The sequence below is a fragment of the Mandrillus leucophaeus genome, unplaced genomic scaffold, assembly GCF_000951045.1.
Source record: "Mandrillus leucophaeus isolate KB7577 unplaced genomic scaffold, Mleu.le_1.0 Scaffold1189, whole genome shotgun sequence".
NCBI classification, from domain to species: Eukaryota; Metazoa; Chordata; class Mammalia; order Primates; family Cercopithecidae; genus Mandrillus; species Mandrillus leucophaeus.
Genome location: NW_012100198.1, coordinates 373,719 through 398,620, shown reverse-complemented (window position 1 = coordinate 398,620; position 24,902 = coordinate 373,719). Strand labels below are relative to the sequence as shown.

The 24,902-nt window shown below is 40.5% G+C and overlaps 2 protein-coding genes across 2 annotated transcripts in view; both read right to left on the bottom strand.

Moving 5' to 3' along the window:
- STXBP3 (syntaxin binding protein 3) overlaps nt 1–12,531 on the bottom strand; it is a 61,718-nt gene extending 49,187 nt beyond the window's left edge. The window contains exons 1-3 of the mRNA XM_011965971.1: nt 12,380–12,531; nt 3,570–3,619; nt 2,728–2,809 (exon numbers count right to left, since the gene is read on the bottom strand). Of these exons, the coding sequence (XP_011821361.1) occupies nt 2,728–2,809; nt 3,570–3,619; nt 12,380–12,428 (181 nt within the window). The 5' untranslated portion in view covers nt 12,429–12,531. The remainder of the gene's footprint in view (nt 1–2,727; nt 2,810–3,569; nt 3,620–12,379) is intronic.
- Nucleotides 12,532–16,082: 3,551 nt separating this feature from the next.
- The window catches only part of FNDC7 (fibronectin type III domain containing 7), a 37,474-nt gene continuing 28,654 nt past the window's right edge, over nt 16,083–24,902 (bottom strand). The window contains exons 11-13 of the mRNA XM_011965958.1: nt 21,258–21,287; nt 17,004–17,072; nt 16,083–16,921 (exon numbers count right to left, since the gene is read on the bottom strand). Coding sequence (XP_011821348.1) covers nt 17,041–17,072; nt 21,258–21,287 — 62 coding nt within the window. The 3' untranslated portion in view covers nt 16,083–16,921; nt 17,004–17,040. The remainder of the gene's footprint in view (nt 16,922–17,003; nt 17,073–21,257; nt 21,288–24,902) is intronic.

The following is a 24,902-nucleotide window of genomic DNA, read 5'->3' as shown; positions in this document are numbered from 1 at the left end:
TCCTTTTCTCATTCCTGAATGTGTATTAGTAATGTAGAGGTTTATCATAACTACTACTAGACAATCAAATAATATTTCCAAGGAAAAATTTAATCTTTTTCTCTTCATTCTCAACTATTATAATTTTACTTGAAAAAATTAAGGTTTAATCTGTGCTCATTTATTTCAATCGTTTAATGCTCAGAATGGAGTGTCTTACAGCCATGCTATACATACTATTTTGTTTGGTGAATAATGTACATGTTAAAACACTGAAAATACTGTGATAGATATGATTTAGAACTCAGGCTCTGAGAATATTCTGAAATCTCTTTATTAATAACAGAAAGTGCCACTTCTCCATTCACCGAAAAGTACACACCTATCAAAAAACCAAAAAAACAAAGAGAATGGTCTTTAATAGTGAAAAAGAATAATCTAACTCCCAATCTGTCTTTCACTTTTTATTTATTTTTTTGAAATAAGGTTTGTTTTGTCACCCTGGCTGGAGTATAGTGGCACAATCAGGGCTTAGTGCAGCCTTGACTTCCCTGAAGGAATCCTCTTGCCTCAGTTCTCCAAGTAGCTGGGACTACAGGTATGTGTCACCATGCTTGGTTAATTTTTTTGGATTTAGTAGAGACAAAGTCTCACTATATTGCCCAGGCTGGTCTTAAACTCCTGGGCTCAAGTGATCTTCCTGCCTCAGCTTCCCAAAGCGCTGGGATTATAGGCATGAGTCATTGTATCCAGCTTCAGTCTATTTTTTTAAAGGTTTTTACACTTGACTTTTTTCTCCACTCAAGTAGCAAATCCTGACACAGCATTTTTTTCCCAATTTTTTTTTAATCCCAAGACACTACTAAATATTTTCATGAATGACCTGAATGACAACAGAAAGTCTGACTGCTGAACCTGCCAATGCCCAGTTTCATAGAGGGATTTTCAGGAGAGCTAATGTGGAACTCAAAAGGACTGTTTTGAGTTTAAGTTAGAAGATATGACTACAATTAAACCATAGCAAACTTAGGTGGGTCTGGAGGATATCAAAGGTATCCCACAGCAGCGAGCTCTATGATATACAGTCCTATGAAACGCTTCTCAAAAATAGCTTTCTGTGGCCAAATAAGTTAAGAAAACTGGATACTATCATTTTACCCAGTGGATCTACTTATACCTTGGCATATAAAGACTCTGAAGAAAGCTGTTGAGCTGTGTTTAATACTGTTTCCTAAATGTACTGGCCACAGAATCCCTTCCTTGAAGAATATCTATTAATACTGAGCATACAGTGAGAAACGATGGTCTACAAAATGCAATAAACCTCCCTACAGTGCATAACAGCTCTGCAGTTCCACAGAGCTTTTATGTGTTATCAAATGGTTCTCACCCTAGTTTCACATCAGAATGACCTTTCGGAACTTAAAAAACTTAAGTGGCTTAATCAATATTTCACTTATTCAGTAGAAAAATCAAGGCTTCAATTTTCTAATTTCTAGTTTAGAGCTTTTTACACTGAGGGTCAGAAAGACCACAAATTGAATATGTAATCAACAATAAAGGTTATTTTATGGCTGGGCATGGTGGCTCACACCTGTAATTCCAGCACTTTGAGAGGCCAAGGCAAGTGGATTACTTGAACCCAGGAGTTCGAGACTATCCTGGGCAACATGGTGAAACCCTCTTTCTATCCAAGAAAATACATAGATTAGCTGGGTGTGGTGGTGTGTGCCTGTAGTCCCAGCTACTTGGGAGACTGAGATGGAAGGACTGTTTGAACCCGGGAGGAGGAGGCTGCAGTGAGCCAAAATCACACCACTGCACTCCAGCCTGGGTGACAGAGGGAGACCCTGTCTCAAAAAAAAAAGATTATTTTATATATAAACGTTAAAACATAAACATGATATGGTCAGACTTTCTTGAAAATACTGGGTATATTTTTGAACTTCATTAAGTTAGGAGTAACAGACAGTACATAAACTACATTAGGATTCAAAATATAAATGAATTATATTTCACTTGGAGCCTCAGATTCCTCATTAGAAATGAGAGTATTTGATATCTGTCTTCATAGGGTTATTATGAAGATCAAATTTTAATAAGTGAGTTAAAGGATGAATTAAGGATAACACGATTATGAATGTTACAAGATACTAGTATTTTCCTCAATAGGTAATATAGATTAATATCTCAATAACATAATCCTGCCTAGAGGAAGATAACTTCTTGTGACATTATGATTTTTTTTCAGAATCTGTAAGTATTTCAAATTTTCATGCTAAAACTGATTTAAACTTATAATTATTTGCCTCCTTTCTGGTAATAAAGATAAATTTACAAAGTCAGCATTATGCATTTGTAAGTATGTACAAGTTAATTTTATGACATAAATCTTGATATCCACTTTAAAGCGATACATGAAACCATAAACTAAATCAAAATACTGAAGTAAAGCTTGTGTATCAATACACAAACTTGTTTTTTATATATATATATATGAGCAAAACATTAAAGAACCTCAACAAGGCAACTGAGTTAGGCTTGGTTAGGGGTCTTAATTATATGTCTCAGCTGAGGAAAAAAAAAACTGACAGAAGATTCAGAGAAAAGAATGTTAAATCTAATTGTTAAGGCTACAGTAATTTTAAAAAATAAGCTCCTTAGAAACACAATTACTAACTAAAATTTAATACTTCAGATCTCCCCCAATTACAATTAAAAAGTGTTCATGCCAAGAATAACACTTACCAGTAATACCTTCTTCTAGAAGATCTGTCATTTTGCAACATGATGCCAAAAGCTTAGTGGTAAATTCATCTAAAAGCATTATCTTAAAACAAACACAAATTTTAAAAATACTGTAAGCATCCTATTACCAAGAATGAAAAAAAGAATTTTATCCATTAACCTTTATAAAGCCTTTTATAACATAAAATATCAGGACAGTAGGCAAAATGACCTCATCTTTTATCTTGCACAATCTAGAGATTTTCTCAGTATACATGCATATAGTATTGTACATAAGTAAGCAAACAGAAATATTTCTAATTTGAAGCACAGAGCTTATTCATTTTAAATGACATTATGTTTAACATCAAATTTTCTTAAAATTACAATTGTCACTTGTAGAACAATTATTGCACAAAGCACTGTTTTAAGCCATTTCCATGGATTAATTCACCTCATATTTACAATTACCATATGAGGTATTACCATCACCATTTTTATAAACAAGGAAATGGGGGCAGAGAGAGGTCAAGTAATTTGTGCAAGGAGCCAAGCAATTAAGTGGTGAAGATAGTATTCAGAGCCAAGCAGTGTGATTCCACACCCTATATAGTCATCCCTCAGTATCCATGGGGGTTCGAGGACCCCTATGTATACCAAAACTCCATGGATACTCAAATCTTTTACATAAAATAGTGTAGTATTTGCATGTAACCTACACACATCCTTCCACATACGTCAAATCATCTTTAGATTACTTATACTAGAATACCTAACACCATGTAAATACTATGTAGTTTTTATACTCTATTGTTTTTAAAGTTTGTATTATTTTTTATAAGAGCAAGGTATGCAAATTCTACCTTCCATTCACCTTCTTTCTTGCAGTCATCAAACACTGTTGCTTTTATCTCTGTTTAAAAAAGAAAGGAATTACTTAGGAACTAAATCAACAGAAACATAGTAATTCAAACAGTCCAAAATGGCTAAGGAAAAATCCAATTTGAAATTTGTTAAACTACATAAAAAGCATACATATTTGTTAAACCCTACCGAAAAATCCAATTCTAATACCTAGCCTATACAGTACATTTCAACTGTAATCAATTTTTTAACTTTAAAAGGTATTATAAAAAGGGTTAATATATTTAAGTACATGAACATACCGAGAAAATATTTCTAAAAGTATTACCTGATTTGGTTTTTCCTATTCTACTTAAATCCCAAGTAAAACAAGATGAAAACAAAAAACCCACGGGAACATCCTTAAGTTGCCCATTGCTAAATTATATCTGCCAATCAAATCTGCGTAAACATTTTTCATACTGATTTACTACATTACACTTTTCAACAATACATATCACGGCATTTGGACACAATATTCAATCTTGATTTATAATCAATAAATATTATGTTCCTTACAATGATTTTCAAAATTCTCTAAATATGTTTTAAAAATTAGTTCACTGATTTAAAAACATTTTCCATTATGTATTAAATAACGCATGTAGACAATTTACACAAATATCTGTTCTACTTAATAAAACAATTTCCCACACTTACTATGTTTTATTAATGTTCAATTGATTTTAAAATCAGTAGTAATACATAGTAATACATAAAATATAATTAAAATATAAATTATAGTAACCTGTTTTTCATTAATTCTTGTTAATGAGATGGTTATTTCATTAACTTAAGCTTTTCCATTTCCTAATTTATATTTAAGTTAATGCTTTTGGGAAATTTATCAACAAGTTTTTGATAACAAGTGATGTTAAAAAATGACGGCTCTTCTATCAGAAGGTATAAATAATAATAGTTACTGTGGTACAATAAAAAATTTTGGTTTTTACCCCCAGTTCCTGGCACAGAGCCCCTAAAGGCCTTGGAATCTCCTGAGTGGTAAGTGTCTCTTCCATCTGCAAATGGAATGACTCTTGGGTGAGGGGACCCTATATAGTTTTAGATTGAGGGCTGGTCACCAGACCAAGCCATTAGGGTTGGAACCTTCAGTCCTACCCCAGGACCTCTGGGAAAGGAAGAGGGACTGGAGATTGAGTTCGATCACCAGTGATTCAATCAGTCATGCTTATATAATGAAGCCTCCATACAAACCCCTTAAGAGAGTTTGGAGAGCTTCCAAGGTGGTGAACAAACCATGTGCCAGGAGGGTGAGACACCCAACTCCATGTGGTAGAAGCACCTATGCTTAGGACCTTTTTGGACCTTACCCTATGTACCTCTCCACCTGGCTGTTCATTTATATCTTTTGTAATAAACTGGTAGTAAGTAAAGTGTTTTCTGAAGTTCTGTGAGCCATTCTAGCAAATTAATGAACCTGAAAGGGAAGAGGGATTGTGGGAATTCCTGACTTTGTAGCCAAGCCAGACGGAAGTGTGGGTCTAGGGACTTGGTACTGGCATTTGAAGTGAAGGCAGTATTGTGAGACTGACCCCTCAAACCTGTGGAGTCTGACACTAACTAGTGTTCCTAGCTAACTAGTTCCTAACTAACTGGATATCCTACAATTCATTTCAATTCTGACACTAATACAGTTGGGGTCCAGAGTTGGTGAACTGGTTCGTGTGAGGGGGGAATAAAACACATATTTGGTTTCAGAAATGTTAGTAAAAGCAATTAAGTTATTTATAGTCATTTTCAGAATTGTGATCTGGAAGGTTTTATTGTGACTGGGAAGATTTGAAAGTGTTAAGAAATATCAACTGAGATAATTATATATTGTTTGCTAGGAGGATTATAGTGTTATATGAGAATTGTGAAAGTCTGAAATATTTAACCATAATTTAAGCCAAAAGCACTGGCTTCTAGAACCCTACAGGCAAAAATAAAGGATTTTCTCAGGTACAGCTCAGATACAGAAATATTATGCTGCTTTTCCTTTCAAAGCTAGCTTCGTTCTTTACACCTCAAACAAGCTGAAAATTGAAGACATTTGCTTGTTTTTATCAGATTTATTTGTGTCTTTCTCTTAAGAAATGAATGCTCATGGAATGTATGATGGAGTAGATTGGAGAAAAGCTCCCTAAGCAGAAGTCATCTCATTATAGTCTTTGAAACCTTAGAACTGCATTGTCCTAGATGGTGGAAACCAGACACATCTGGCTACTGAGCACCTGAAATGCAGCTAGTCTGAATTGAGATATCCTGTAAGTACAGAATACACAAGACTTCAAAAACCTTAGTACAAAAAAAGGAATGTAAAAAACTTACTAGGTCAAATATAATATATTAATTTGACTTTTTTCTTTTTACCTTTTTATGTGACTACTAGAAAATTTAAAATTACATATGTAGCTTGCTTTAAATTTCTAGTGATAGAACTGTCTTGGAATCTGAAGATACTTAGATCTATCTGTGTCTGCCAGAGGAAAAAAAAAAAAAAAGAATCTGAAGATACCTAAAGAGTCAGTGTTATTGCCTTAAAGAAATAACTAGTTTTATGGAGATAGTAAGGGCATCCATGAAAAGTGACACAGTCACAGGTAGATATGTTTAGAGAGGAGTCAAAGGAAATCATATCAACAAATACTGTAGAATTAAGGAGGCATTTCCTCTAAATACTAATGAAAATCATTTGACCTTATATCCCTTTCTCTAGCATCCTAAATATGAATATACCTCAAGACTCAATTCTCTTACCTTTGCTCTGCTTGTTCTCAGAGCGAAGGTAAGAGAATTTGCTCCTGTGGCTGGTCTCCTCAGACCATATTCATCATCAAAGTTTCATCTATCATATTAGTCTTTCAATTTTTGACAGTCTTACAGCCCTTCTCTCTTTGAATGTCATTCGATTATACAATACAGATACAAGCAGCTACATGTCTCAAGGTGACATTACAGCACCCTGAAAACTACTTTAGACTTATTTCTCTAAGTATTATTGTCATTTTCTTAGTCATTGTCTTTGTCTATTTCCTCCTTTCCCCACACCCACCTATTAGGCATATTGATTGTTCTCTCTGGTAGCTATTATTTTTCATTGCCACTGTCACCCAACATCAACTTGATTCTTCATTCTCACTGAAGTATTGCAATAGAATCCTATCTGGATTTCCTGCTTTCCACCTCCAACACCTTTGCTATTTCAATACATTCTTCACTCTGCTGTCAGAGTCACCTTCCTGAAATACAACTGTTTGATTATATTAATACACACCTCGAAATTCCCTCAAATGCTCACTCTTGCTTATAGAATAAAATCTAAACTATACTATTTAACATACTCCACTGACTGGCTTCTACCTAATCTCTAAATTAATCTTCCACTAGTCCAAATGCTACCCAGATAGTAACTTTAGTTTGTTTTTGTTTTCTGAGACTGAGTCATGCTCTGTCACCCAGGCTGAAGTGAGTGGCATGATCACTGCTCACTGCAGCCTCAACTTCCCAGGCTCCAGCGATCCTCCCACCTCAACCTCCTGAGTAGCTGGGACCACAGGCGTGCGTTACCACACCTGGCTAATTTTTGTATTTTTGATAGAGACGGAGTTTCACCATGTTGCTCAGGCTGGTCTTGAACTCCTGAGCTCAAGTGATCCACCTGCTTTGGCCTCCCAAAGTGCTGCAATTACAGGCATGAGCCACTGTGCCCGGGCTTATGCTCGCTATTTCTTTATTCAGAGTCAGGGTCTTGCTCTGTCACCCAGGCTGGAGTGCAGTGACACAATCAATGTCCACTGCAGCCTCAGCCTCCTAGGCTGAAGGGATCCTCCTGCCTCAGCCTCCCATGTAGCTGGGAACACAGGTGAAAGTCACCAAACATGGTTAATTTAAAGTTTTTTTGTATAGATGGGGTCTCACTTTGTTGCCCAGGTTGGTCTCGAACTCCAGGGCTCAAGGGATCATCCCACCTTGGACTCTCAAAGTGCTAGGATTACAGGCATGAGCCACGGTACCTGGCTTACAATTTTTATATAATCTTTTCTATGGCATCTGAGTTACCAGTTACTTTTTAAAAGTCTAACCCATACTATCCTATATTTGCTCCACATTTTATTGCCTTATTTTTTATATTTTAGATCTTTAATATATATGATTTTTAAAATTTGCTGGAGATGGACTAAGATCATGCCTAAGTATATAAAAGAGGAGCAAGAAAAAAAAAGATGTCAGGCAAAAAGCCTTAAATGAAAATCTAATAGTAAATAGTAAATATTTATGTCCCAAACAAAACAACATAAAAGAAAACTATGGCATCAGAGAAAACTATCAGGAATGCAAGCAGAAATAAAGAAAATATAACAAAGTGAAGATCTAAAAAATGGAATCATGGAGAATTCAAGGTGAAAAAAACATGTTGAAGAAAATGTAGTCCAAATCCCTCATGGTTTAAGTTAGGAAACAGAAATATAACCTGGACTAGAAACCAAGTCTTACAATGATTATTTCAGTATGGAGAAATAATAAACCAAGCTTCTATAAATAGTGTATCATAACAATGTTTTTGAAAATCAAATAGCAAAAGTAAAAAAATCAGACTTGTAGGCCATAAGGGAAATTATATTCTCAGAAAACCAAAACATGGCTGGGCGCGGTGGCTCACGCCTGTAATCCCAGCATTTTGGGAGGTCGAGGCGGGCAGATCATGAGGTCGGGAGTTCAAGACCAGCCTGACCAACATGGTGAAACCCCGTCTCTACTAATAATACAAAAATTAGCCAAGTGTGGTGGCGCTTACCTGTAGTCCCAGCTACTTGGGAAGCTGAGGCAGGAGAATCACTTGAACCCAGGAGGCAGCGGTTGCAGTGAGCAGAGATCAAGCCATTGCACTCCAGCCTGGGCAACAGAGCGAGACTCCACCTCAAAAAAAAAGAAAAAAAAAAGGCCACATGCAGTGGCTCATGCCTGTAACGCCCGCATTTTGGGAGGCCAAGGTGGGCAGATCATGAAGTCAGGAGATCAAGGCCATCCTGGCCAACACGGTGAAACCCCATCTCTACTAAAAATACAAAACTTAGCTGGGCGTGGTAGCACGTGCCTGTAATCCCAGCTACTGGGGAGGCTGAGGCAGGAGAATTGCTTGAACCAGGGAAGAAGAAGTTGCAGTGAGCCTACACCACGCCACTGCACTCCAGCCTGGCGACAGAGAGAGACTCTGTGTTAAAAAAAAAAAAAGAAAGAAAAAGAAAACTAAAACATGTTATTAAATTCCTAATTATGATTCCAACAGATTCTGCCTCTGGCCCAGATTATTCAGTGAACAGGTAAGAATCTTTATAAAAGCAAACCCAGGGGCCTGTGGCAGGAAACCAAAGCAATAATCATCACAAGTTAATCATCACAAGTCAGCTGAACAAAAACAGACCGAACTGTGAATGGGAAAGACCACCCAGGGGCTTTCAAGATACAATGATCAAAAATTGTATGAAAGCAGAATATATAAAAACTAAGGACTGGCCGGGTGCGGTGGCTCACGCCTGTAATCCCAGCACTTTGGGAGGCTGCGGCTGGTGGATCATGAGGTGAAGAGATCGAGACCACCCTGGCCAACATGGTGAAACCTCATCTCTACTAAAAATACAAAAATTTGCTGGGCATGGTGGCACATGACTGTAATCTCAGCTACTCAGGAGGCTGAGGGAGGAGAATCACTTGATCCTGGGAGGCGGAGGTTGCAGTGAGCAGAGATCGCACCATTGCACTCCAGCCTGGCAACAGAGCGAGACTCCGTCTCAAAAACAAAACAAAACAAAAAACACATACACAAAAAACTAAGGACTACTGTATAACCAACTAAATATATACAAAAGTAAATACTAAAGCAATTATTTCTAGGTAGAAATGTAGTAAATTGAAGATTTATTCTTATTTTGTTTTTTGAGACAGGGTCTCTGTGGCCCAGGCTGGAGCGCAGTGGTGCAATCTTGGCTCACTGCAACCTCCACCTCCCGGGTTCAAGCGATCCTCCTACCTCAGTCTCCCAAGGAGTTGGGACTACAGGTGCACACAATTCAATATTTATTATTGAAGAAAACACTACAACAAAGGGCATGGAGGATTTCTCGTAAACATAATAGTGTAAGGGTAAAAAGGCACCATTATAAAATTATTTGGTGGTGATATAAGTCAGAATACTGGTTACTCTAGGGGAGAGGGTAGAGCTTGAACTGGGAAAGGCCATAGGGTGCTTGGAAACATTCTTTCATCGTGATCTGGATGGTAGTTTCATGGGTAAAAAACTCATCCAGCTGTGCACTTATCATTAGTGCACTTCACACTAACATTACACTTAATTAAATCTTAGAGTAATTTATCTTCAAAATAGGAACAAGAAAATCACTTTCTCTCAGCACTGTTTAATAGAATGCCAAAAATGCTAGTGACTGCTCTTTGAAAAAGGAGGAGAAAATATCATTTTTAATGGTTTCCCACTGCCTACAGAATGTCTAAATAATACAGCAACCAGGCCCTTCATAATCTGGCTCCAAACTACTTTTTGGTCTATGTCCCCCTATCCCTTGCAATGAATACCCTGTACTCGATCAAAAGGAATTGTTCCCTCTTCCATAATCAACCACTTACTTTGTCACCTTTGGGGTTTGATACAGATTTCCCTCTGCCTGTCAAAATCCTACTACCTTTCAAGAAACATCTTATATGTCACTTCCTCTTGAGCCTTCCCTGACCTCCTCCCATAGAGGAAAATAATTCCTTCTTCCAAAATTTCATACTGCTAATACAGCAGTCCTTAAGTACTTGTGCACCTGTCTTCTCCCACTCAATTGTCAATTCTAGGAAATCAAAGAACAGAGTACATACTCAATATATTAACACCGATTTAAATAAATGACTGTGTAAATATCCAAAAATTAAAAAAAGAAAATTTTGCCCAACAAAATAAAAGAGAAAGCAACCAGAATGAAAAAAGACATAAAACAAAGATAATTGAGTAAAACAAAAACATATGATTCTATGCATGCTTGTAATTGCATTAAAAAACTTGTGGAAGGATTTATAAGAAACCTGAGTGTCTCTGGAGAGGAAGGCTACGGGTCTGGTTGGGAGGAAGATTAATTTTGTTTTTATGTAACATTTTTAAAATCTAATTTTATTATTATTTTTTAAGACAGGGTTCAGTATGTTGCCCAGGCTGGTCTTGAACTCCTAAGCTCAGGCGATCATCTTGCCCTGGCCTCCCAAAGTGCTGGGATTACAGGCATGAGCCACTGCACCTGGCCATAATTCTTTCTTTTCTTTTCTGCTATCAAAATTTTTTGCCACCTCAAGGTATTTAAAAAGCAATTTTAAAATGTTAATTACGAAGATTGTGAAGCAGCACGAAAAATGTTGAGTCAATGTCAGTTGATTTTAAAAAAGGAAGTCACAGAATGACAGATAATAAAAACAATGTCTTTATATGAGGATCAGAAGGAAAACGTGAAAAAGGGAAAAAGCTTATGATTCAATATGTAAAGACCTGGCTTAAATGCATACATGCTGATGTTAATAACATATATCTGGAAATTATTTATACAACACAATTTGTTACCCATTTTCACATAAATGTATTTAAATACCACTGTTTTAAAACATCCCCAAATCTTAAAAAGTCAGCCATGTAAATCTTGAAAAAGCAAACGCCAACCTTAAAATGAATCTTTTAAAAGATAATTTCATATTTTTCACCTATTTATACATTTGCTTAGTGCCTGCTATATGTTAAGCACTATCCCAGTTACTGATTTGGATTTTTAATTTTAGACAACGAACTCCCAGAATTCTGCTGACTAAATCATTTCTGTTTTTTGTTCAACAAGTTGGACTAAGAAATACTTAGATGCTACTCCCTTTCCACTACTAGGCCATAATTATTTTGAACTCAGAAATGCCAGACAATGATGGTTATTCCTGTTAGGTGGTTTCATTCTTTCTCTAACCTGCCAGACCTAGGTTTGGAGCGATGTTGATGAAAGTTGTGGATGACACCGCAGAACATCAGTAACCAATAAGAAGTCCGGTCCTAACAGCAGGGAGGGGGCCCCCGAGAGTGTAGGGAAAACGGAAGGAGCGGCGGCTCCAGCCCGGGCTATGCAGGAAGATGTCACGGCTGGACACTCGGTCATTCCAATGGTCCCTTCTCAAGAACTTTTCAGAAAGTAGGTTCCTCTCGGAATAGGGAAAGAGGAGTCTGTTAAACAGTGAGGGTTTTTTTTTTGAAAAGCACGGGTTGATACTAACACGAATAAGCAGAATAAACAGTCCTTGCAAACTCCAGTGTGGGGTGGAGATGGGGGCGGAATAAACAGCGCTGGAATTGTCTCGGATGGAGAGACATCCCCAACTGGTGGAGAGCGGACAAGAGCACAGATGAGTAGAGAGTGCGGCCGAGGACAGGCGCGGGCCCCGCAGGAGGGAAAGCCGGGCCAGGGCAGCTCACCCCGGGCGGAGCTTCGCGGCCAGGAGCGCGGCCGAGTCGAGTGGGTGCCCGACGCCAACTAGAAGGCCGCGTCCCGTCGCACCCCGCCCATCCCTGGTGCTGGCAAGGAACAGGGCAGGGCAGGAAAGCAGGAAGAAGTCCTCACACAGATGCCAAAGCAACAAGTGCTCGCGGCGGCGACTCAACAGACCGCTGGGTTGGGGCTGCAAAACGAGACCCGGCACGGTAGCCTCCCGGCCTTCCCTCTCTCAACCCCTGCCCCACCGCACTCACTCTGCCACACGACGCTCTTTAGCCCCCTCTCTGCCACCGGCGGCGCCATCTTCCCGACACTGCGGAACAGCAGCCACCACCTTCCACTCCCAACCTACTTTGGCCGCAAAAGCGGCGTTGGGACGGCCCCGCCCCTCGCTGCAGGGGAAGGCCCCACCCCCTCTTGCAGAGCTCGCCCTCCGGTGACGTCACGCGCGACAGCAAGGAAATTTCCGCCCACTGCCTGACGGAGGCTGCGTAGTATAGGTGGAAGCGCCGAGGGAAGTCGGGCGCCCCCTCGCGGGAGGCGGCTGTCGCCTGCGGTTCGACGTCCTGTGGCCTAGGAAGGCGAAGTGCCAAACCGATAGTGAGACAGGGCTGTCTATGAAATTCCGAGTTCACACATACACGAAGACTGGAGGATCCTCCCCTTTACAGAAGAACCCTTCACTTCGCGAGGCGATTCATAATAGATTTTACTCAGTAGCCAGCCCAACTACCTAATAGAAAATGTGCTGTCCCCAAAAGTTTATTTCATTCATTTTTCAAGGACATAGTAATTGCGTAGAACTGTGAGGTACCCTCCAGTGTGCCAAAAACTGTGCTGGACTTTTGGAAGAGTCAAAGAAATGAGAGACCGACTCTTCCCCCTGAAGAATTTATAATCTAATTAAAGAGCGCGATTCCTGGAATGCTGCAGATAGTTAAAACTGGGTTTAAAAATGGAATGCCTTAATGATAAGATATACATAAATGAACCAACAAAACAATAATCATTTATTAACAAATTTGTGCAACAAATGTAGGGAGGGTCTGTTAATGCTTCAGAATAAAAAATTATCGTTGAAGGTTGATTCACAGAGGAGGAGATCTGAGCTCAAAGTTTAGGCAGAAATCTGTTTACTGACATGGTTCTTTTGGGACTTTAAATCAAAGTCATCAAACATAAATTAGATCAGTTTAGTTGCTAAGAGCCCTAACTGTGAGATAACCATCATGACACTGGCAGAAAGTACGCTTTCCGAAAAGGATTTGCAAAGAACTAGTGGCTGTAAAGATTCAAACTGGTTACACAGAAGTAGAAGTGGTTAAATACTACTACTACTAATAATGTCTAATATTTACTGAGTGCTTACTTACCATATGCCAGGCACCATGCTAAGCAGATTACCTCACTGATCCTCAAAGCAACCCTAACAACAAGGAAACTGAGGCTTAGTGAAGTTAAGTAACTTGCCACGGATGCCCTTGGTGGTGGAGTGGGAACAAAGATCAGGCTTGGGCTACATGGAAAGCAATAGAGTAGTCTGTGGGATAACCCGCGATTTTTAGGAGAGAAAAGGAGAATGAAGAATTAAGAACAGGCTGGGCATGGTGGCTCACACCTGTAGTCCCAGCACTTTTGGAGGCCTAGGCAGGATGACTCATAGAGGCCAGAAGTTTAAGACCAGCCTGGGCAACATAGCAAGACTGCTGTCTCCACACACACACACAAAATTAATAAAAAAGTTTGCTGGGCATGATGGCACATGATACCTGCAAGCTGAGGAGTCATAGCTACTTGCGAGGCTGAGGTAGGATGACTGCTTGAGCCCAGGAGTTCCAGGCTGCAGTGAGCTATGATCATGCAGCTGTACTCCAGCCTGGGCAACAGAGTGAGACCCTGTCTCTAAAATTAAAAATGGCCATAAAATGGGTTCTGGCACAACCTATGGCATAAGTGGTTTTTCTGTTCAGGGCTCATATGAGAATGGAAGCTGGAGCCCTGACCTCCTTTAAACCTACTCTAAATTGATTCAGTTGCTCAATTTTTTAAACAAATGCACATGATTTCCCTCTCCCTTTTCATTTTAAGTTAGGTTCTGCTTCGTTTAGCAGGGTGAAGCCCCAGTCCATAAGAAAAATATGTGCCAGGGAAGATTCATCCTTCTGAGGTGAAGCCCCTCACTCTGAAGAGCCAAACCAAGAGGGAAGAGTGAGATGGGTGAGGTACCTCCATCTCTTACCCTTCAGGAGAATGACTAGGTGCCAAGGAATAACACAAGGTCCCTCTGGGTTGGAAGTTTGACTCTGGTCACATGTGGTGCCGTTGTGGCTCATGCTCCTGAAGGCCAGAGTCCTTGTTGGCACTGTGGAATAGTGGAGCAAGCATGGGCCTTAACTGCACGTAGGCATAGGTTTACATCCTACCAATTCTGGCTGTGCCTCTTACTAGCAGTGTGACGTCAAACACCTCAGTTTCATTGCACCTGTGTGCTGAATATTAATATATTATCTCAAACCTCGCAACAGCCCAACAAGATGACTATTGCCATTTTACAGATGAGAAAACTGAGTTTCAGGGAGGTTAAATAAATCATGAAAAATCTCAAAATGAGCCAGGATCTGGATCCATTTGGCTCCAAGGTCATTGCTCTTTCCAGTGTACCAAATTGCCTGTCCTCCCATGCTCCCCTAGTTTTGCATTAGCTCGCTAAGCTGTTTCTCTACGTCTCCTCTAGTCTGCTTGCCTAAACAAATTGAAAAATGAATTTGGATTCCCTAAACATGACACATCAGAATGGAAGGTAAAATCTGCTAACACTGGCCAGGGATGAAAAGCTGCTTTGTATAATTCAGAGCAGGCAAATGGCCAAAATAACCAAGGGTTGAATGTACAAGCACTTGAGTTAGGGCAGATCACTCACTATCCTATTCCCAGATCTCCTCTAATAATCAATCACTAATTCATAATAATCTAGAGAAATATTTTCCATAAAGATATCATGGGTACCTAACATAAAGATATGTTAAATGCTTGAGGTAATTGAGGATACCCCAATTACCCTGATTTGATCATTACACATTGTATACCTGTATCAAAATGTCACATGTACCCCCATAAATATATACAACTATTATGTACCCATAATAATTAGAATTAAAATTTTAACTAAAAGATAGCATGAATTAGCAGGTCTAATCAATGCTACTATGTCTCTCCCTGAAACTTTGTGTTTGAATTGATTAGCCGTGTGAACATGGGTGGGCTACTTGACCTTTCTGGGCCTCTTTCTTTTTCCCTACCTGTATAAAGGAGATAATGTTATTACTTAGCTTGTAGGGTTGTTATGAGAATAAAATGAGTATATGGAGAGCACTTACAAGCCGGTAGTTTGTGCTATATACACGCTAAATAAACTGCTTTTTATCTTTACCCACTGCGGATCACATTTTCTTCTATGGCATTCTGACCAAAACAGTTCAGCCTTAGGTGCCTAGCTAGGCAGATGGCTATTTCACTTTCTGTGCCTTGGTATTTGTACGGTATTAGGTGTGCTCTCTGATGCTTCCAACTCCATTTTTAGAGATCTATGCCCTTGGCTTGTCTCCATTCATGTACAGATGTTCTGGGGAAGATCTCTTATTAGTGACACATTACATATTTCTGATCAGTCTCATAGAGAAAGCATATCACTTCTCTCTTGCAGCGCACATTGATAGGAAGTTGAGAGAACAGAAAGGGAAGTTTGTTCTTTCTTCCATGCTTAATTCAAGCCTAATTCCATGGTCCAATTCCCCCTGGGTGGAGTTTTATGGTTGTTCCTAACTACAGACATTCTTGGCTCCATAGCCATGTGTTTGGGGAGCAAACACTGTAACTGTGTGTGTGCATGTGCGTGTGTGTGTTATACAAGTCTATTCACACTTTTTAAATTAGGTTACTGATATTTGAAGGACAAACTTTTTTTTAGGTATGAGAGATTTATGTTATATTTCATAGCCTTCCCCCTCCAAAGATGAAAAAAGTAATTACAGTATGAGTGGGAGATACGGCCAATAAGATTGATGGTCCTCCCCACCAAAAGATTCCTGTGTGTCAGTCGGTCACAGTTTGAGGCTCTCCATTTGACATCTTCTGTCATGCAGAAAGCATAACTGCAATCCTTCTAGCAACAGGCTGGCAGCTCTGCTTTCCCAGATGCTCCCATGGATGTCACATCACCTGATGCTTTGGCTCAGAAAACCCTGCAAGCAGCTCAGCTTTGCTCCTAACTTGTGATGAGGGCGGTTGTTATCTCAGGTTGCCCTGGCAGCTACTGCTTTCCAACCTATACTGAAGTCCTGCTGGAGGTTTGTCTTGGGATAAGTGCTGTCTGCATGTGGGTGGCTTGACTTTCTGGGAGTGAACATTTCCAGTCCCTGAGGGGGCTGCAGGCAAGTGCTGTTGTCAATAAAACACTCATGAAGTGGATGTGTTGAAGTCTGTAGTGTGTCTGGATGTGAAATCGCAGAAAGAATTTCTGCTAAGCAGACCTTTCGTGTTTCCAGGGTTCTCACAGCTTGCTGACTCACACTGGCAGCTGTCCAGGGGATTTTCTGGATCCATTTCTCTCCAGAGTCTTCACACGGCAGATCTCCAACTGCTGTGCAGGTGAGGACACACCTGACCTTGCCCTCAGGAAGCAGAGTCAGAGTTGTTCTTCTAAAGGCCAAAGGAGCTTTTCCTATCCTAGAGGCATTATTTTATTCTACATTCTAGTAGATCTTTTCCATCTCTAATCACTAACAAATGAGACAACTCTGCAAGACAAATGGGAAAACATTTTAAACAAAGACAAAAACTTTGCCATAAAATCACACAAAATCAATTTACATTACTCACTTAGTCAAATTTTTGTTTTTATCTGGGGCTCACTTTGTCATTCTTCATTTCTCTTCCCTCTATAAATCACTGAGAAGGGTAAGGAAGGAAAGCAGTAAAAGATGCATTCAATATGCAGACATTTTCTTAAAAAGCACCAGTGTCTGAGATTTTATGTGTATTTTGATTTGAAATACTATTTTTGCAGCACTTCACAGTAAGTAAACTTGAAACTATGACAACTGACCAAGTGTTCAAACTGATCAGCAATTTCTAATCAGAGCAATCTCTCTCCTGCTTCACCAAATGAACCCTCCCAGAGCCTCTTTAATTCCAGACTGCTGGTTCAAAACAAAAGAACTTTCCTTTCCACCCCCAGGCCAACTTGCTGTGCTCCTCAGGGAACTCCAAAATTTTAATGACTCAGGGAGTTTTATACAGAGAACATAAACCTGTTTAGCTGCTAAGCGTGTCACAGACAGGAAACTTCCTCAAAGTTGCCCAGGATGTGCAGGTGACACTGAAACATGTTGAGTCCTAAAGATGAAGGAACGCCCCCAGCCCCTGCTCATGGTGTGATGTCAGGCACAAACCCCTCCCATCTATCTACCTCTTGTTAGAGCACCCTATCACCTCAAATCGGTTTTTTTTTTCCTTTCCCTTCCAAATTGCATCAATTTCCAGCATCGAAATAGCTTTCTTGAATTAAAGCCATGCTTTTCGTACTTCAGCATGCATCAGAAGCACTTGGAGGGCTAAAACAAAGAAGGCTGGGCCTTAGTCCCAGAATTTCTGATTCAATAGGTCTGTGGAAGAGCCTGAGAAATTGCATTTCTAAGAGGTTCCCAGCTGATGCTGATGCTTGTGGTCCCAGGACCACAGTTAGAGAATCAACGAGGAAGTGTATTATGAGGACCAAGGTTAAAATGCGAATATCTTAGAAGTAGCACATTAAAATGTTAATAATTGGTACATAATAGAATGTAACATGAGCTTAAACTGAATATGAATTAAAAACTACCATTTATTAAGTAGTTGTTATGAGCCTATTATTGTGTCCAATAATTTACATTCTCGTTTAATCCTTATGTTCTTTTGTGAGGGATTATTGTTTACTCCAATTTTCAGATGAGGAAACCTAGGCTTAGAGAGAATTTACACAACTTGACTAAGAGCAAGTGATGGTGGCAGGATTTGAATCCAGATCTCTCTTAAAAAGTCTGTTTATGGCCAGTGCAGTGGCTCACGCCTGTAATCCCAGCACTTCGGGAGGCCAAGGCAGGTGGATCACATGAGTCTAGGAGTTCGAGACCAGCCTGGCCAATATGGTGAAACCCCATCTCTGTTAAAAATACAAAAATTAGCCAGGTGTGGTGGTGCATATCTGTAATCCCAGCTACTCAAGTGGCTGAGGCGCAAGAATCACTTAAACCCCAGAGGTGGAGGTTGCAGTGAGTCGAGATTGCACCACTGCACTCCAGCCTGGATGACACAGCAAAACTCCATCTCAAAAAAAAAAAAGTTTGAAAAGCTTTAGGATACTCCAAGAGTCAAAGAAAACCCAAAGTCTTAGACCAGCAAGATTCCCATGGCTCCCCTTAGCATATCCAGAGGCTCCAGTGTCAGCCCCAGGACCTGATTGGACTTGCTCTGTGTTTGGGGAGGGGAAATGCTGAAATTGAAGACAGCAATTTAGAATTTCCCCCTAGATATAATGACTTCCACATGACCTTAGAAACCCTCAGATAATCTGGTTTACTCTTATTTTTTGAGGGCCTTGCAGGATTTTTTTTTTTTTTTTTTTTTTCAGAGAGATGGGGTTGAGGGCAGGGGGGTTCTCACTATGTTGCCAAGGTTGGCCTCAAACTCCTGGGCTCAAGTGATTCTCTACCTCAGCCTCCCGAGTAGCTGGGACTACAGGTGTGTGACACTGTGTCTGGCTCCTACAGGATTTCTACAAGTATCTACTTTAAGAGAGTGGCAGATTTCAGACTGAAGACTGAGCCCTGGCTAAGGAAGGGAACGGTGAAGGTAAGCTGAAGCCTGGATGGTCAGAAAAGAGAAGATTAGTGACCTAAAGCAGTGCTCCTCAAACTTCACATGTATCAAAATCACCTGGGAACCTGATGGAAATATGGAGGCATTTCACTGGGCCAGGGCCTCTGCATTCATTATTAACTGTCCAGGAGATTCTATTACATAGCAAAGTTTGAGAGCAGTGCCTAAGTAGTGCTACTCAAACTTGAATACATGCATGAATCACCTGGGGATTTAGTAGGTCAGGATGGGGCCCAAGACTGTACATTTCTAAAAAGCTCTCTGGTGAGGCTGGTGTCTCACTCTGTCACCCAGGCTGGAGTGCAGTGGTGCTGTCATAGCTCACTGCAGCCTTGAACTCCCAGGCTCAAGCAATCCTCTCACCTCAGCCTCCCAAGTAGCTGGGACTACAGCAGAACTACAGGCACATGCCACCATGCCTAGCTAATTTTTTTTTACACTTTGTAGAGACGGAGTCTTGTTTTGTTGGCCAGGCTGGTCTCCAACTCCTGAGCTCAAGTGATCCTCTGCTTTGGCCTCCCAAAGTGCTGAGATTACAGGCATGAGCCACCATGCTTGCTCTCCTTGCCACCCCACCTTTTGTGTTTTTTGTTATCACATGGAAACTCTTTCTTTTCAAACTTTTTAAAATGTTTATGTTTTTGTTTTTATTAGAAACTCTTCCTTTAACATAATCATAGGGAAGGCCAAAATATCATACACCACTCCTCTCCCCTGGGAACCTAGGACACTTCTACCACAGCCCTATGTCTCAGGGAGATGCAGATTAAAGAATGCAGACCCAGGTCCATGTACCTTTCACTGAAGACCAGGGCTTATGGTCTCTAGTACTTTGGGAGATTTTCCTATAATGAGAAGTGTCCTCACAGTTTGTTTGCAGTAAGCCAAGTCTTTTCCTTATTGTAGTCATAGAAAACAAAAACTCTTGAAAAATTAATAGGGATTATGCTTATTTCAGACCTGCAGGTAGGACAGGAATTGAAAAGCGTGTATTCTGCTGTGCTCAGAGAAGCAATGGACTGGGAGAGGAAGGGAGCCCGGGCAGAGAATAGGGAGTGGAGACTCTAGACCCAGTTCCTGCCAGTGGAAGGGGGTGTGGTTGGGGAGCCGGCCCCGATTGGAAGGTTGTCCAGTGGGGTTTACAAGCAGGAAGACTTCATTTAGACTCATACCATTCAAAGTCAGCCATGTCTGAATGGGGAGGGGCGGGGCAGGGGTGGGCGGGCGGGAAGTTCTGTAGTTTGGGATTGATAATATTCCCAGGGGATTTTTTTCCTAAGGCTCCAGACCAAGCTGTCCCCTGAAAGGCTGTGGAAAGGACTCCTCATGAGGCAGCATACACTGCTTACTGGGTCAGCACTCATGGCTACATTTGCTCATCTCCACTGCCGTGCCAAGAGTTATCTCTGCGGGGGCAACCAAAATATCTTAGACAAGATCATCCCTGAGCAAAACCGAGGAGGCAGTAAGGGTACTCTTTACTCCAACTGCCCTTTCAGCACCCTCTGTCTCCACGGGGTATACCCACTCATGCAAACCAGGAGCAAACATCGTAGCTCTCTGCAGGCCATTAACAGATTCTAACACCTGGCTACTCCAGCAGCCTCGGCATCGCCAGCATCACCTGGACCTTATGGAAATACAGAATCTCAGACCCTTCCTACACCAACCAAATCAGAATCTGGCTTTAACGAGGCCCCAGGTGATGTGTGTGCACAATAAAGTTTGAGAAGCATGTCTCTAAAGTAGCAGTTCTTAGCCTTGGCTATACTTCAGAATCACCTGAGGAACTTTTACAACTCCTGATGCCCAGCTCTCACCCCAGACCCATTAAATCAAACTTTCTGGGGACAGAACCCAGACATCAGTTAATTTTAAGCTCTCCAGGTGACTCCAATATACAGCTGAGCTGGGAATCACTTTCTGAAGTGTGAGGGATAAAGCGGCTGCCCCTTCCAAAACTCTTTACATTTTCCTGTAGGACCCTAGAATACTGAAAATACTTCAGAATTCAAAGAAATTCATCTCAACTGGTGGAATCTGAGAAGATGCACTATCATCGGGAGACAAAGTTATGGGATAAGAGAGCAGGAGCCCCTTGTATCAAAGAAAGAAAGCATTTGCTTTTAATTGAAAAGTCAGCTGACTTCATTAAGTAACCCCAAAATGGAGCAACAAAAATCCTGTTCTATTTTATCCATGAGAAAAATGACTTACCCATTCCAAGTGTACTTCCAGAGCAAGTTACTGTAATAAAAACACAAGCATTTAAAATAAAATCTATTCATTTATGTATTTAAGATAGTGAAGATTTAACTTAAGAAATAATAAAAGGAAAGTAAACCAAAAAATGAACAAGAACGAACTTAGATGATAAGTGAAGGAGATACTACTAGCAGTGTGATCTGGGCAAATCACTTCACTGTGCCTTAATTTATCTGAAAAGCAGTAAGAATAAGAATATCAAGCTCAGCTGGGTGTAGTGGCTCACACCTGTAATCCCAGCACTTTGGGAGGCCCAGGCAGGCAGATCACCTGAGGTCAGGAGTTCGAGACCAGCCTGGCCAACATGGTGAAACCTCATCTCTACCAAAAAATACAAAAATTAGCCGGGCGTGGTTGTGCACACCTGTAATCCCAGCTACTCAGGAGGCTGAGGCAGGAGAATCACTTGAATCTGGGAGGTGGAGGTTGCAGTGAGCCGAGATCGTGCCATTGCACTCCAGCCTGGGTGACAGAGCAAGACCCCATCTCAAAAAAAAAAAAAAAAAGAATGCCAAGCTGATAGGTTTGTTATAAAGTGAGTTAATACATGTAAACTCCTTAGAACTGTGCCTGGCGGCACATGGCACTCAATAAATATTAGTTGTTATTGTCATTTACAATATTGTCCTGATTATCAGAATAAAGCATCACTGATATTGCAAACAAACAAAACCAAAAAACATCTCCCAAATGTATGGCTTTTTACCAGGGACACTGAGCAAAGGAGGATTTCCTAACTTGAGTCTAGATACCTAATATTACTAAGCTGAAATGGCTGCAGGCTTGAGATGGCATCCCATCAAAGAGCTTGAGTTCTAACTCACAAGGACTTCTCGTGGCTAACCAGCCTTCAGAGGAATGACTCTCTAAGGGTGAAATTGTGGGCATGGAGCAGGAGAAAGAACAAAAGACTTCCGTCACTCACTTAGCTGTATGATCACAGGCGCATAAATTCGTTGATTCATTCTTTTTTAAATTTAAAATATATCAGGCAACAGTTATGTGCTACGTACTGGGAGTCAAATAGATAATCACTTATCAGGAGAAATAACACACATTCAATTCACAGTAATATGTTGCAGTACAGATAAGGGTGCTGTGGGGTGATAAAGGAGGGAGAGAGAGGGCTAACTCAGCTTATGATAATTGGAGAAGGCTTCACAGATAAGGAAAATTCAGGCTGGTAAAATTCTCTTGGTGGAGGTGGGGTGGAATTCCGGGCAAAGAGAAGAGCACAGCAGTAGCTCCAGAACATGACATAGAATAGGAGGTGTGTGTGGCAGGAGCAGGCATGCGTGAATGATGCCAGATGCCTAGACTAGAGAATAGAGTCCTCTGAGAATGGATGTTGTGGAATGAGCCTAGAATTTCTCTGTTCAGGCTGGGCACAGTGGCTTATGCCTGTAATCCCAGCTCTTTGGGAGGCTGCGGCGAGAGGATTGCTTAAGCCCAGGAGTTCGAGACCAGCCTGGGCAACATAGCAAGACCTTGTCTCTACAAAAAATTTTAAAAATTAGCCAAGCGTGATGGGGCATGCCTATAGTCCCAGCTACTTGGGAGGCTGAGGCAGGAGGATCGCTTGAGCCCAGGAGGTCAAGGCTGCAGTGAGCTGTGATTGTACCACTGAACTCTAGCCTGGATGACAAAGCAAGACCCTGTCTCAATAAGAAACAAACAAACAAACAAAAAAAAACCCACGAAAAACCAATTTATCTGTCCAGTACAGTAGACACTCAAGTAGCTATTGAACATGTGGCTAGTTCGAACTAAATGTACTATAAATACAAAAGACACACCAGATTTCAAAGACAGTATGAAAAATATACAAAATATCTATTAATAATTTTTATATTGATGAGGTATTGAAATGATAATATTTTGGATATATTGGGTTAACTAAAATATATTATGAAATTAATTTTGCCTCTTTTTACTTTTTTAATATGACTACTAGAAAATTAAATTTTTCATACATGGCTCATATTAAATTTCTATTGAACAGTACAGGTATAAGCAGACAGGAGACAGGTTATAAGGGACTGTGAACACCATGCCCAGAGGATTGAATGTTATCTTATGGGGAAATGGAAAAGTTTTGAAGATTTGGAAGCATAAAAGTAACACAATTGGACCAGTGTCCTGGAATGACAACTCTGGTAACAGTACAGAGGCTGGAGTGAGGACAGGCAGATGTGACTGGTGCAGAAGTCTAGGGGAGAGGTGGTGAGGGCCTGAGGCATAGCAGTAGCTGTGGAATGAAGAGAAGAATCTGGATTTAGGAACCATTATGGAGGTGACCAGGACAAGAATTCAAGACTACTTAGATATGGAGGGTGCGGGAGACGGAAGCTGACTCCAGGGTTTTTAGCTAATGTGCCTGAAACAAGGACCCAGTGGAAGGAAGATCAGAAACAGCAGAGGATCAGGAATTCCTTTTGGCCCTGAGGGGTTTGAAATACCTGGGCACCTGCAGGTGGAGGTATCAAATTTGAATATGGATTTAGGGGTCAGGAGAAGAGAAGAGTTGTAGATAGAGATTTGGGAGCCTCTGAGCTTCAGTTTTCTTATTTATAAAGTAAGAGATAATGAAATATGTTGAGACTACAGCATAGCATATTTTGAGCATTCAATGGTATTTGTAGTATGAAACTGCTTGGCACATTATAAAATATTATGCAGTTATAATGCAGTATTGTTATTGAGCTGTAGACTCATCTTCCTAAAAGCTCATCCTTACTCCAGGAACCTATTCCTGTCCCTTCCCATAGGACTATACTTTGGGCCAGTTTGTCCTGTGGACCAAATAATGGAAAAACAAGGAATCAGAGCATGACAGCCAGGGACAATGAGAACAGCCCCTTGGGAGGAACTGTCCTCCTTCCATCACCAAGGGCCATCCTGAACCTCTTGTCACCTACATATCATTGGAAATTTTAGATTCTGGCTATCAATAAGGGTTTGTGAGCCAATATTTATTCTTTTTTCTGTGTTCATCTGCAAAATTCTAGGGCTTCATCATGCCTTTTCTTCTAGGAATATATGAAAAATGTATGACTGTGCCCTGGGCAAGGTAGCAGAAGGTGCTGGAACACAGAGCGGAGAATTGCTAATGTTTTCCTGCCAGCTCTAGTGAGGTGGTAGTTGCTGACAGTCATGTTTTGTGATCACAGACTGTCTGCCCACTCATATTGCCAAGCCTGGCTTGTGATTTATAAATTCATTTTTTCTGATCCTCTAACTTTTCCTCAGTCACAATTCTCAGTCTGTGCAAATAAAAGTTCAAGTTTCCTAATTTCCAATATTATCAATAAGACTATGTTAAAAATCTATCCCTAAATCTCAAAGGAGAAAATTATCTTAAATTTGCTTTACTAGTTAAGCAGCAAGCACCTAGTCCTTTTTAGGAAGGGGAAGCATGGGACAGGGAAAATAATCTCTAAATTAAATAATAATAAAGCATCACAATTCCAGAGAATTTTGGGGTCTTCCACAGCCAGAATCTGCCTGTGCTGTATAGACATTTTATACCTTCAGCTGGGTATAGTGGCTCATGCCTGTAATCCCAGGACTTTGGGAGGCCGAGGCAGGTGGATCACC